The 13,877-nt window shown below is 45.3% G+C and overlaps 1 protein-coding gene across 2 annotated transcripts in view; it reads right to left on the bottom strand.

Moving 5' to 3' along the window:
• Positions 1-13,096, bottom strand: part of cep55l (centrosomal protein 55 like) — a 55,281-nt gene extending 42,185 nt beyond the window's left edge. The window contains exons 1-2 of one of the 2 annotated variants that reach the window (XM_070876823.1): positions 12,766-13,096; positions 9,103-9,381 (exon numbers count right to left, since the gene is read on the bottom strand). In XM_070876823.1, the coding sequence (XP_070732924.1) occupies positions 9,103-9,381; positions 12,766-12,942 (456 nt within the window). In that variant the 5' untranslated portion in view covers positions 12,943-13,096. The remainder of the gene's footprint in view (positions 1-9,102; positions 9,382-12,765) is intronic. The other variant, XM_070876824.1, reaches the window with a different exon arrangement.
• Between the last annotated feature and the right edge of the window lie 781 nt (positions 13,097-13,877).

The raw sequence follows: 13,877 nt of genomic DNA, 5'->3' as shown, positions 1-13,877 counted from the left end.
TATACTCTATCTGCCAAATTTTTGCCCACTCACAGCCTGTCTATATCCTTTTGCAGATTTTGTGTGTCCTCCTCACACATTGCTTTTCCTCCCATCTTTGCATCGTCAGCAAACTTGGCTACGTTACACTCAGTCCCTTCTTCCAAGTCATTAATATAGATTGTAAATAGTTGGGGTCCCAGCACGGATCCCTGCCCCACTAATTACTGATTGCTAACCTGAGAACTAACCATTTATCCCGACTCTGTTTTCTGTTGGTTAGCCAATCCTCTATCCATGCTAATATATGACCCCCAACCCCGTGAACTTTTATCTTGTGCAGTAACCTTTTATATGGCACCTTGTCAAATGCCTTCTGGAAGTCCAAATACACCACATCCACTGGTTCCCCTTTATCCACCATGTTCATTACATCCTCAAAGAATTCCAGCAAATTTGTCAAACATGACTTCCCTTTATAAATCCGTTATGACTCTGCCTGACCGAATTATGCTTTTCCAAATGTCCTGCTACTGGACTCCAACATTTTCCCAACCACAGGTGTTAGGCTAACTGGTCCATAGTTACCTGCTTTTTGTCTGCCTCCTTTTTTAAATGGGGGCGTTACATTTGCGGTTATCCAATCCACTGAGACGTCCCCAGAATCCAGGGAATTTTGGTAAATTACAACCAATGCATCCAGTATCCCTGTCGCTACTTTTCTTAAGACCCTAGGATGCAAGCTATCAGATCCAGGGGACTTATCTGCTTTTAGTCCCATTATCTTACTGAGTACCACCTCCTTAGGTGATTGTGATTGTGTTAAGTTCCTCCCTCCCTATAGCCCCTTGACTATCCACTGTTGAGATATTGTTTGTGAAGGGGAAATCAAGCTTGACAAATCTTCTGTAATTTTTTGAGGATGTAACTAGTAGAGAGAACCAGTGGATGTGGAGTATTTGGACTTTCAAAAGGCTTTCGACAAGGTCCCACACAAGAGATTGGTGTGAAAAATCAAAGCACATTGTATTGGGGGTAATATACTGACATGGATAGAGAACTGGTTGGCAGGCAGGAAGCAGAGAGTCGGGATAAATAGGTCCTTTTCAGAATGCCAGGCAGTGACTAGTGGAGTGCCGCAGGGCTCAGCGCTGGGACCCCAATTATTTACAATATACATTAATGATTTAGATGAAGGAATTGAGTGTAATATCTCCAAGTTTGCAGATGACACTAAACTGGGTGGCGGTGTGAGTTGTGAGGAGGACGCTAAGAGGCTGCAGGGTGACTTGGACAGGTTAGGTGAGTGGGCAAATGCATGGCAGATGCAGTATAATGTGGATAAATGTGAGGTTATCCACTTTGGTGGCAAAAGCACATATTATCTGAATGGCAGCAGATTAGGAAAAGGGGAGTTGCAACGAGACCTGGGTGTCATGGTTCATCAATCATTGAAAGTTGGCATTCAGGTTCGGCAGGCGGCAAATGGTACATTGACCTTCATAGCTAGGGGATTTGAGTATAGGAGCAGGGAGGTCTTACTGCAGTTGTACAGGGCCTTAGTGAGGCCTCATCTGGAATATTGTGCTCAGTTTTGGTCTCCTAGTCGGAGGAAGGACATTCTTGCTTTTGAGAGAGTGCAGCGAAGGTTCACCAGACTGATTCCCGGGATGGCAGCACTGACATATGAGGAGAGACTGGATCGACTGGGCCTGTATTCACTGGTGTTTATAGAAGGATGAGAGGGGATCTCATAGAACCATATAAAATTCTGACAGGACCAGACAGGTTAGATGCAGGAAGAATGTTCCCGATGTTGGGGAAATCCAGAACTAGGGGACATAATCTAAGGATAAAGGATAAGCCATTTAGGACTGAGATGAGGAGAAACTTCTTCACCCAGAGTTCTAAACCTGTGGAATTCCCTACCGCAGAGTTGTAGATGCCAGTTCATTGGATATATTCAAGAGGGAGTTAGATATGGCCCTTACGGCTAAAGGGATCAAGGGGTATAGAGAGAAAGCAGGCAAGGGGTACTGAGGTGAATGATCAGCCATGATCTTATTGAATGGTGTTGCAGGCTCAAAGGGCCGAATGGCCTACTCCTGCACTTATTTTCTATGTTTCCAAGTCCTGCTACAAGTATACAGGGTATTGGTGAGGCCACACCTGGAATACTGCATGCAGTTTTGGTCTCCATATTTAAAGGAAGGATATACTTGCATTGGAGGCTGTTCAGAGAAGGTTCACTAGGTTGATTACAGAGATGAGGGGGTTAACTTATGAAGATAGGCCTATACACATTGGAATTCAGAAGAATGAGAGGTGATCTTATCGAAACATAAGATAATGAGGGGGCTCGACAAGGTGGATGCAGAGAGGATACTTCCACTCATAGGGGAAACTAAAACTAAGACATAGGGCCCAAGTTTCCACACGATAAAAAACGGGCGCCCCTCCGAGCTGGGCGCCCGTTTTTTCGCGCCTAAAACGGCGCCGGAAAAAAAACTTGCGATTCTGGAGCGTTCTGCAGCTCCTTGTCTGTTTGGCGCGGCGCCCAGGGGGGCGGAGCCTACACTCACGCCGATTTTGTAAGTGGGAGGGGGCGGGTACTATTTAAATTAGTTTTTTTCCTGCCGGCAACGCTGCGCGTGCGCGTTGGAGCGTTCGCGCAGTGTGAAGGAAACATTGACACTCGGCCATTTTTGTAGTTCTTTGTAGCTGTTTAGTTTTTGAACATTTTTTAATAAAAGCACATTGCCATCAGCACATCAGCACTGAAGGCTGCAGGAAGCCTCAGAAAGTTGAGGCAACCGTTTCCCGACGACCTCCCCCTTTTGCTGTCGGGAAATGGCTCCTCAATTTCTGAGGCTTCCTGCAGCCTTCTGTCTCCTTCCCTCCCGCCGTCTGGAACGGCTTCCTCCCCCACCACCCCCCCGCTGCGTTCGGTCGGTCGGGCCCGCACTCCCCCCGCAACGGCTCCCCCTGCGTTCGGTCGCTCGCCCGCCCGCCGTCTGGAATGGCTCCCCCCCCCCCCCACCTGCGTTCGGTCAGGTCCCTCCCCGCCGTCTGGAACGGCTTCCTCCTCCCCCCCCCCCCCCGTTTGGGGGGGCGGTCGGTTCCCTCCTTTCCTCCCCCAACATCCCCCCACCCCCCCCCTCGCGTTCGGGAACGGCTGCCTCGTTTTGTGAGGCTTGCTGCAGCATTCTCCCTGGCTGAAGCACTTTCACACAGGTAGGAAGATAGTTTATTTAATCTTTTCTTTGCTTATAAATTTTTATTCAGGTTGGATTTATTTGTACAAGTATAAATAAGGATTTATTGTAGAATTTAATGACTTCCCTTCCCCACCCCGCCTCCCCCCCACCTCGTTCTGGACGCCTAATTTGTAACCTGCGCCTGATTTTTTAATGTGTAGAACAGGTTTTTTCAGTTCTACAAAAATCTTCACTTGCTCCATTCTAAGTTAGTTTGGAGTAAGTTTTCACTGTGGAACTTTCAAATCAGGCGTCAGTGCCCTTTTGAAGAAAAAATTCTGTTCCAAAGTAGAACTGTTCTACCTGACGAGAACTGCAGAAACAAAAATGTGGTGAATTGCGATTTCTAAGATAGTCCGTTCTCCACCAGTTGCTCCTAAAAATCAGGCGCAAATCATGTGGAAACTTAGGCCCTATAGTCTCAGAATAAGGAGCCGCCCATTTAAAACTGAGATGAATTTCTTCTCAGAGGGTTGTAAATCTATGGAATTCTCTTCCCCAGAGAGCTGTGGAAGCTGGGTCTTTGGGCCCCAAGTTTCCCCAGGAGTTGCTCCTTTTTTTTGGACTATCTTTTTAGTTGCAATTCTGGCCATTCAATTTGCGCCAGTGTAAGTGAGTTAGGTAGGTTTTTTTTTTTTTTTTTTTATAAAAGTTCAGTTTTTTCCCCCCAAAAGGGGACATTCCCAGCCACTTACCTGTTTTAGGCGTTTGGCCAGCAAATAGTTGCTCCAAACTAACTTAGGCCAGTGTATGTTGCCATTTCTGTCCGCACAGTAAAACCTTACCTCGAGTTAAGGAATCGTCCCAAGTACCAAACAAAGCACAAAAAGTAATAAGCAATTAATTAACATATAAAATAGAAGGAACCCTGCACCTAAAGCACCAAAATCCATCAGTAAATAATAAAAAATAGAAATCCTACCTTAGGGAACACGCAGCAGGCCGCCGATGAGGGAACCCATTCGGCCAGGGCTAGGCACAGCGTGCTTCGGGCCCCTCCTACACAGACTGCAGCGCGTACTCAGATTCGGCCTGCCAGGAGCTACTGCACATGCGCGCAGACTAGCGCGCATGTGCAGAGGTCCCGGCACTGTTTTCAGTGCCAGGATCTGGCTCCACCCCCAATCCATTGGGCCATGCTGCGCCACAACCGAAGAGAGGCTGGGGAGCGGCCAGAATACCAATGTCTTTTTTCGGCACGCTTGGACGCGGACAAAAATGGCGCACCTCAGGTGAGGGCGCCAGAAAAACAGGTTAGGGAAACTCTAGCCCATTGAATATATTTAAGGCAGATAGTTTTTTGAGTGATAAGGGAATAAAGGGTTATGGGGAGTGGGCAAGGAAGTGGAGCCGAGTCCATGATCAAATCAGCCATGATCTTATTAAATGGAGCAGGCTCGAGGGGCCTAATGGCCTACTCCTAGTTATGTTCGTATTGTCTCAAAGTTTCCCCACCACCGATGTTAGGCTGACTGGTCTGTAGTTATTGAGTTTATGCCTCTCTCCTTTTTTGAACAGGGGTGTAACATTTGCAATCCTCCAGTCCACTGGAACCATCCCCATATCCAAGGAGGATTGGAAGATTGTGGCCAAAGCCTCCAAAATTTCAATCCTTACTTCCCTCAGTAACCTGGAATGCATCCCATCCGGACTGGGTGACTTTTCTACTTTGAAGACTCCAACCTTTGAAGTACTTCTTCATTATCTATTTTTATCCTATCCAATATCACTGCTGCCCCCTCCTTTACTGCTCCATTGGCAGCATCCTCTTCTCTAGTGCTCCCTGCCTCCACAAGTATATCTCCTTTTTGGTCTCTAATTGGTGCCGTTTCCTTTGACTGCCCTTTTGCTATTTATATTTATAAAAGACTTTTGACGTTAGCCGCTACTCTATTCTCATACTCTCTCTTTGCCCCTCATTCCCTTTTTTAGATCGCCTTTACTTTCTATATTCAGTTTGGTTCTCTACTGTATTATGAACTGTACAGTTGTCACATGCCTCCTTTTTCTGAATCATTTTAACCTAGTCAGCTCGCTCTCTCTTTGGATGCCCTTCCTTTCCCCCTCTTGGGAATGTGTCTACTCTACCCGAACCATCTCCTGTTTGAAGGCCTCCTATTATAGAGTTGTGTACAGACCTCCAAACAGTAGTAATGATGTTGGGGAGGGCATTAAACAGGAAATTAGGGGTGCATGCAGTAAAGGTGCAGCAGTTATCATGGGTGACTTTAATATGCATATAGACTGGGCTAACCAAACAGGAAGCAATACGGTGGAGGAGGATTTCCTGGAGTGCATAAGGGATGGTTTTCTAGACCAATATGTCAAGGAACCAACTGGGGAGGGGGGGGGGGGGGGAGAGGAGGCCATCTTAGACTGGGTGTTGTGTAATGAGAGAGGATTAATCAGCAATCTCGTTGTGGGAGGCCCCTTGGGGAAGAGTGACCATAATATGGTGGAATTCTACATTAGGATGGAGAATGAAATAGTTAATTCAGAGACCATGGTCCAGAACTTAAAGAAGGGTAACTTTGAAGGTATGAGGCATGAATTGGCTAGGATAGATTGGCGAATGATACTTAAGGGCATGTCAGTGGATGGGCAATGGCAGACATTTAGAGGCCGCATGGATGAATTACAACACTTGTACATCCCTGTCTGGCGTAAAAATAAAAAAGGGAAGGGGGCTCAACCGTGGCTATCAAGGGAAATCAGGGATAGTATTAAAGCCAAGGAAGTGGCATACAAATTGGCCAGAAATAGCAGCGAACCAGGGGACTGGGAGAAATTTAGAACTCAGCAGAGGAGGACAAAGGGTTTGATTAGGGCAGGGAAAATAGAGTACGAGAGGAAGCTTGCAGGGAACATTAAGACAGACTGCAAAAGCTTCTATAGATATGTAAAGAGAAAAAGGTTAGTAAAGACAAATGTAGGTCATAACGGGGAACAAAGAAATGACAGACCAATTGAACAAGTACTTCGGTTCAGTATTCACTAAGGTGGACACAAACAATCTTAAGGATATAAAAGGGGTCATAAGGTCTCGTAAGAAGGAGGAACTGAGGGAAATCCTTATTAGTCGGGAAATTGTGTTGGGGAAATTGATGTGATTGAAGGCCGTTAAATCCCCAGGGCCTGATGGACTGCATCGCAGAGCACTTAAGGAGGTGGCCTTGGAAATAGCAGATGCATTGTCATTTTCCAACATTCCATAGACTCTGGATCAGTTCCTATGGAGTGGAGGGTAGCCAATGTAACCCCACTTTTTAAAAAAGGAGGGAGAGAGAAAACGGAATTATAGACCGGTCAACCTGACATCGGTAGTGGGTAAAATGATGGAATCAATTATTAAGGATGTCATAGCAGCACATTTGGGAAGAGGTGACATGATAGATTCAAGTCAGCATGGATTTGTGAAAATGAAATCATGCTTGATAAATCTTTTGGAATTTTTTGAGGATGTTTCCGTAGAGTGGACAAGGAAGAACCAGTTGTTGTGGTGTATTTGGACTTTCAGAAGGCTTTCGACAAGGTCTCACACAAGAGATTAATGTGCAAAGTTAAAGCACATGGGATTGGGGGTAGTGCGCTGACGTGGATTGAGAACTGGTTGGCAGACAGGAAGCAAAGAGTAGGAGTAAATGGGTACTTTTCAGAATGGCAGGCAGTGACTAGTGGGGTACTACAAGGTTCTGTGCTGGGATCCCAGCTGTTTACATTGTACATTAATGATTTAGACGAGGGAATTAAATGTAGTATCTCCAAATTTGCAGATGACACTAAGTTGGGTGGCAGTGTGAGCTGCGAGGAGGATGCTATGAGGCTGCAGAGTGACTTGGATAGGTTAGGTGAGTGGGAAAATGCATGGCAGATGAAGTATAATGTGGATAAATGTGAGGTTATCCACTTTGGTTTTAAAAACAGAGACAGACTATTATCTGAATGGTGACAGATTAGGAAAAGGGGAGGTGCAACGAGACCTGGGTGTCATGGTACATCAGTCATTGAAGGTTGGCATGCAGGTACAGCAGGCGGTTAAGAAAGCAAATGGCATGTTGGCCTTCATAGCGAGGCGATTTGAGTACAGGGGCAGGGAGGTGTTACTACAGTTGTACAGGGCCTTGGTGAGGCCACACCTGGAGTATTGTGTACAGTTTTGGTTTCCTAACTTGAGGAAGGATATTCTTGCTATTGAGGGAGTGCAGCGAATGTTCACCAGACTGATTCCCAGGATGGCGGGACTGATATATCAAGAAAGACTGGATCAACTGGGCTTATATTCACTGGAGTTCAGAAGGATGAGAGGGGATCTCATAGAAACTTTTAAAATTCTGACGGGTTTAGACAGGTTAGATGCAGGAAGAATGTTCCCAATGTTGGGGAAGTCCAGAACCAGGGGTCACAGTCTAAGGATAAGGGGTAAGCCATTTAGGACCGAGATGAGGAGAAACTTCTTCACCCAGAATGGTGAACCTGTGGAATTCTCTACCACAGGAAGTTGTTGAGGCCAATTCACTAAATATATTCAAAAAGGAGTTTGATGTAGTCCTTACTACTAGGGGATCAAGGGGTATGGCAAAAAAGCAGGAATGGGGTACGGAAGTTGCATGAACTCATTGAATGGCGGTGCAGGCTCGAAGGGCCAAATGGCCTACTCCTGCACCTAGTTTCTATGATTCAATTACTGTTTTGCCAACCAATTTTTGATTCGAATCCACCTAGGCTGGAAATACACTGATCAAGAATGTTCTCGTGCACATTTCAGGAATTCCTGCCCCTCTTTGCCCTTTACACTGTTATTATCCCAGTGCATATTAGGATAATTGAAGTCCCACATTTTCACTACTTAAACTCTTGCATATTTGTGACTTGCCTGCAAATTTGCTCCTCTATTTCCTTCCCATTTGGTGGTCTATAGTGCAATTGTTCATCTATTGTCCCTTAATTCTAACCAAATAGATTCTGTCTTTGGCCCCTCAACTACATCATCCCTCTGCAGTGCTATAATAGTTTATTTGATCAATACTGCCATCCCCTCTTTTTTTTTTTCCCTTCCCTATCTTTCCTGAATACCTTGTAGCCTTCTTTGAGCCAGGTCCGTTATTGCCACTATATCATAGTCCCATTTGGCAACTTGTGCCTGCAGCACACCATCCTTATGCACATGGACTCCAAACCCACCTTAGATTGCTTCACATTTGCACCCCTGCCTCCCATTTCTTAACTATTCTTTACCCTGCCAAATTAGTTTAAACCCTCTCCTACAACAGTACTAGTTAACCTTCCCACGAGGACATTGGATCCAGCTCTGTTGATGCAACCTGTCCAGCTTGAACAGGTCCCTCCTGGCCCAAATCTGATCCCAATGCCCCAGGAATCTGAATCCTCCCTCCTGCACCATTTCTACAGCCACGCATTAACCCATTTTATCGCATTATTTCTATACTCGCTAGCTCGTGGCACTGGGAGTAATCCAGAGATTAAACCTTTGAGATCCTGCTTTTTAAATTCCTCCCCAGCTCCTGAAACTGACTGCAGGACCTCAATCCTTTCCCTTCCTATTTCATTGGTTCTCACATGGACCACATATTCTGGCTGTTCCCCACACCTCCCTCAAAATGGTCTTCACCCTCTTCATTATGCACAATATTGTAACATTCAAAAATCTTGGGAATTTTTCCCACCTAATACTCCCTTTTCAAAAGATGAAACATTACTATATACGCCATTGTTATAGTTTATCATCCTAAGCCCATCAAAATGTTACTGGCAGTATAATGGAGCTTTTAAACACAAAGTAGGACAACTAAATGCATAATTATGTAAAATGGAAATGTACAAATTATGATTTAATAAACCATTTTACCGGAAGGTGAAGAGTCGGAACTTTGTTTTCAAGTTCTTTGCATTTTAAAGTGATTGCAGACAGCTTATTTTTCAGATTTTCAGTTTCCTCACTCAAGGACTTGAAGAGGTGTTCTTTCCTTTTGTTATCTTTACTTTTATCTGCAAGCTGACTGTGCAGGGCATTCACCTCATTAGCTCCAGATTTTGATTGCTGATCTTTCATTGTCTGGAGCTGCCTATCTTTCTGTTCAAGTTCTTGGATCTGTTTCTGTTTTGTAGTTTCAAGTGCAAGAATTTTCTGCACACAAAAAAGTTTGTCACGATATAGCCTTGAAAATTTCACTTTTCGCAAATTACATAAACAAACATTCTGTTGACTGATTAAAATGGATTAAGAATGAAATATTTCTAGTTTCAATTGAACACGTCTACAAATGAAGGAGTATTCTTTGAAATGGTTGGAATAATCCATCAAGAAAGGTAAAAGGGGCAAAACTATTTGGCATTAAAAGTACAATTGGATGCCATTATAGAAATTTGGGAGATTTCTGTATTATATTCTCCCATCAGGACATCAGAACTCTCTTGCTCTTCTTTGAATAGTGCCACATAATCTTTTATGTTCACTTGAGGGGGCAGATGGGAACTCAGTTTAATGTCTCATCAGAAAAAACACAGTACCTCTGACGGTGCAGCACTCCCTCAGTACTGCACTGACGTGTCAGCCTGTATTATATTTTAAAAAGGTGGGAGAGAGAAAACGGGTAATTATAGACCGGTTAGCTTGACATCAGTCGTGGGGGAAATGTTGGAATCGATCATGAAGGACTAAATAGCAGCGCATTTGGAAAGCGGTGACAGGATCGGATCAAGTCAGCATGGATTTATGAAAGGGAAATCATGCTTGACGAACCTTCTGGAATTTTTTGAGGATGTAACTAGCAGAGTGGACAAGGGAGAACCAGTGGATGTGGTGTATTTGGACTTTCAGAAGGCTTTTGACAAGATACCGCACAAGAGATTGTTGTGCAAAGTCAAAGCACACGGTATTGGGGGTAATATACTGACGTGGATAGAGAACTGGTTGGCAGACAGGAAGCAGAGAGTCGGGATAAACGGGTCCTTTTCAGAATGGCAGGCAGTGACTAGTGGAGTGCCACAGGGCTCAGTGCTGGGACCCCAGCTCTTTACAATATACATTAACGATTTGGATGAAGGAAGAGAGTGTAATATCTCCAAGTTTGCAGATGACACTAAACTGGGTGGCGGTGTGAGCTGTGAGGAGGACGCTAAGAGGCTGCAGGGTGACTTGGACAGGTTAGTTGAATGGGCAAATGCATGGCAGATGCAGTATAATGTGGATAAATGTGAGGTTATCCATTTTGGGTGCAAAAACACAAAGGCAGAATATTATCTGAATGGTGGCAGACTAGGAAAAGGGGAGGTGCAACGAGACCTGGGTGTCATGGTTCATCAGTCACTGAAAGTGGGCACGCAGGTACAGCAGGCAGTGAAGAAGGCAAATGGTACGTTGGCCTTCATAGCTAGGGGATTTGAATATAGAAGCAGGGAGGTCTTACTGCAGTTGTACAGGGCCTTAGTGAGGCCTCACCTGGAATATTGTGTTCAGTTTTGGTCTCCTAGTCTTAGGAAGGATGTTCTTGCTATTGAGGGAGTGCAGCGAATGTTCACCAGACTGATTCCAGGGATGGCTGGGCTGTCATATGAGGAGAGACTGGATCAACTGGGCCTTTATTCACTGGAGTTTAGAAGGATGAGAGGGGATCTCATAGAAGCATAAAAGATTCTGACAGGATTGGACAGGTTAGATGCAGGAAGAATGTGCCCGATGTTGGGGAAGTCCAGAACCAGGGGACATAGTCTTAGGATAAGGGGTAGGCCATTTAGGACTGAGAGGAGGAGAAACTTCTTCACTCAGAGTTGTTAACCTGTGGAATTCCCTGCCGCAGAGAGTTGTTGATGCCAGTTCACTGGATATATTCAAGAGGGAGTTAGATATGGCTCTTACAGTTAAGAGGATCAAGGGATATGGCGAGAAAGCAGGAAAGGGGTACTGAAGGAATGATCAGCCATGATCTTATTGAATGGTGGTGCAGGCTCAAAGGGCTTACTCCTGCACCTATTTTTCTATGTTTCTATGTGCTCAGGTCTCTGAAGTGAGACTTGAACCTGTGACCTTCTGACTCAAATGCAAAAGTGAGCCAAGGCTGACACCTAGGACGGTCGGAGGTTCAATTCCCCTTTCGGCTGAAATGATTGATTCAATTGGAGCATAGGAAGGCTCTGACCAGTATCGCGCACCTCTGCTTGGAGTGTCCACGCGAGATCACAATTGGCTGCAATACACCTGTGGTTGAATGTTCAACATTTGCTCAGTCATTCCTAAAAAAATAGCTATTTGGAAAAGATCGCCAGTGTTCATGGAAGTATACCCCAGCAAATAATCAATGCTTTCTGGAAAGGGGTCAGGAAAAACAAACAGGGAAAAATCTGTAGTTGCCGCAATCCCCAAAATTACTTCAGGATCTGCTGTTATTGTACTCCTTTGCTTATACATAAAGGAATACCTAGAGAGAGGAGCACCAGACGAATAACTTAAATTATGCACTTATCACATCATTCAAATAGTTACACAAGTGTTCCATAAAGCCCTCAAGTTAGCCAAGCTTACCTAAACCCGTTCTTATTCTCCTTCCCTTTTCATAGCTCATTAAAAGCTGCAGACAATATTTACATCATTACACTATAGTACAAGACAATATCCCTTTGGAACCAAATGCTGGAGGTGGCTTGTTGCAGATAACTAAGCTGCCCAACACAAATCAAAACTAAGATTCTCCAAATTGCACTAATGGAATTTACTAAATAAAAATTTCCCTCGCTTCCTGAAAGCATGGGCAGCTTGCTGGGTTACAGTCCAATGAGTGCCTGAGCACTCTGTGGTAACAGCCCAATATGTCATTCTGTATGTGTGAGCCATGACCGGGAGTGCTGCCAGCTGTACCACTGGGGAAATCAGTCAAGTGCCAACCTCGAGCTCATGCAAGTCCCCCTGGTTCCATGAGCAGTGGCACTACAAGATATCTTCTAAACACTAATAATAAAATTGTAATTTAATTGGCAAGGTTGTGTTGATTATTTTAAGAACCTTAGTTTAACTGGACCATTTATTTATGGACTCGTTCGTTGTATTAGTTGTACCCTTAAAGGGCACTTATGCTGATCCTCGTTATCTCTAACCTCAAGCCCTAAAACCCTCTGAGACCTCTGTGCATCTCCAATTCTGGCCTCTTGCACATGCCCTGTTTTAATCGCTCCATCATTGGCAGCCGTGCCTTTAGCTGCAAGTTCCAGAATTCACTTCCTAAACCTCTCTGCCTCTCTCTCCTCATTAAATCCTACCTCTATGACCAAGCTATTGGCCATCTAGCCTAATATCTCATGTGCCTCGGTGTCAAATTTTGTTTGATAATCGCCCTTGTGGGACTTTTTACTTCGTTAAAGGTGCTGTATAAATACATGTTGTTCTTGCTGTATCACTGGGGCAGCTCAGTATCACTCTCACTGGCCCAATGACGACAGGGATGCCCTGGCCGATTTGGCAGCTCCTAACCCAGTGACCCTGAAGCCAATGACAGCATAGACTGGCCGTCAAACCCACCTCCAGCAGCCTGGTCCTCTCCCGCTCCCACGCCTGGCCTTTGCTCTGCTCCTCTTGGGACTTCTTCAGCAGCGCGTTCTCCTTTCGGAGTCTGTCGGTGTCGGTGTCGGTGTCCGACTTGGAGAAGGCGGCTTTGTGTAGGCCGAAGCGGCTGCTAATGATGTTCTTGGAAGTCATATTCAGCCGCGGGCCTTCCCCTCTCACCGACAATCGACAACAGCAAACTCGGGCCGAGCCAGCGGCCAACTGCCACACCGAACTACACTATCTCTAGGCAATTTCAAATCCTCCAGCTTCCGGTCCCCGCCGCGGTGCATCTCGGGATGTTGCGCGGGAGACACACCTCTGGCCGTGACTGCGTCAGCAACTGGAGCGGAGGAGGGGCTGGCAACAGGACAGCCGGGCCGGGGGAGGGGCCGGCGATAGGATAGCCGGGCCGGGGGAGGGGCCGGCGATAGGATAGCCGGGCCGGGGGAGGGGCCGGCGATAGGACAGCCGGGCTGGGCAGGACGGAGAACAACGGTAGGATGGCCGGGGCAGGCGAGGTACTTTTCAGCCCGTGCGAATCCCCGCTCTCAGGACATTTCTGTCAAGTACTGGGAACACTAGTATCGTAGTTATGTTACTGGACTAATCTAGAAGGCCTGGAATAGAGGAGATCTGGAGACATGAGTTCATAATCCCATCAGGGCAATTGGGGAAAAGTTAATTAAATAAATCTGGAATTAAAAGCTAGTATCAGTAATGGTGACCGCAAAGCACCTTTTTTTAATTGTCATTAAAAACCCATCTGGTTCACTACGATCCTTTAGGGAAGGAAATCTGCTGTTCTTAAGGCCTATAATGTGACATTTAAGGAGATATTTCATAACTCTCAAGAAAAATATATTCCAGTGAGGAGGAACAGGTGCAAAAGAAAAGATAGACATCCGTGGCTAGCTAAAGAAATAAAGAAAGGATGGTATCCAATTAAAAACAAGGACATACAAAGTGGCCAAAACTAGTGGGAGGACAGAAGAATGGGAAGCGTTTAAAAGCTTGCAAAGAACGACTAAAAAAATTATTAAGAAAGGGAAGATATACTGTGAAAGTAAACTAGCATGAAATATAAA

Source organism: Pristiophorus japonicus, chromosome 3 (assembly GCF_044704955.1).
Source record: "Pristiophorus japonicus isolate sPriJap1 chromosome 3, sPriJap1.hap1, whole genome shotgun sequence".
Taxonomy (NCBI): Eukaryota; Metazoa; Chordata; class Chondrichthyes; family Pristiophoridae; genus Pristiophorus; species Pristiophorus japonicus.
This window is presented reverse-complemented; position numbering and strand designations above follow the sequence as displayed.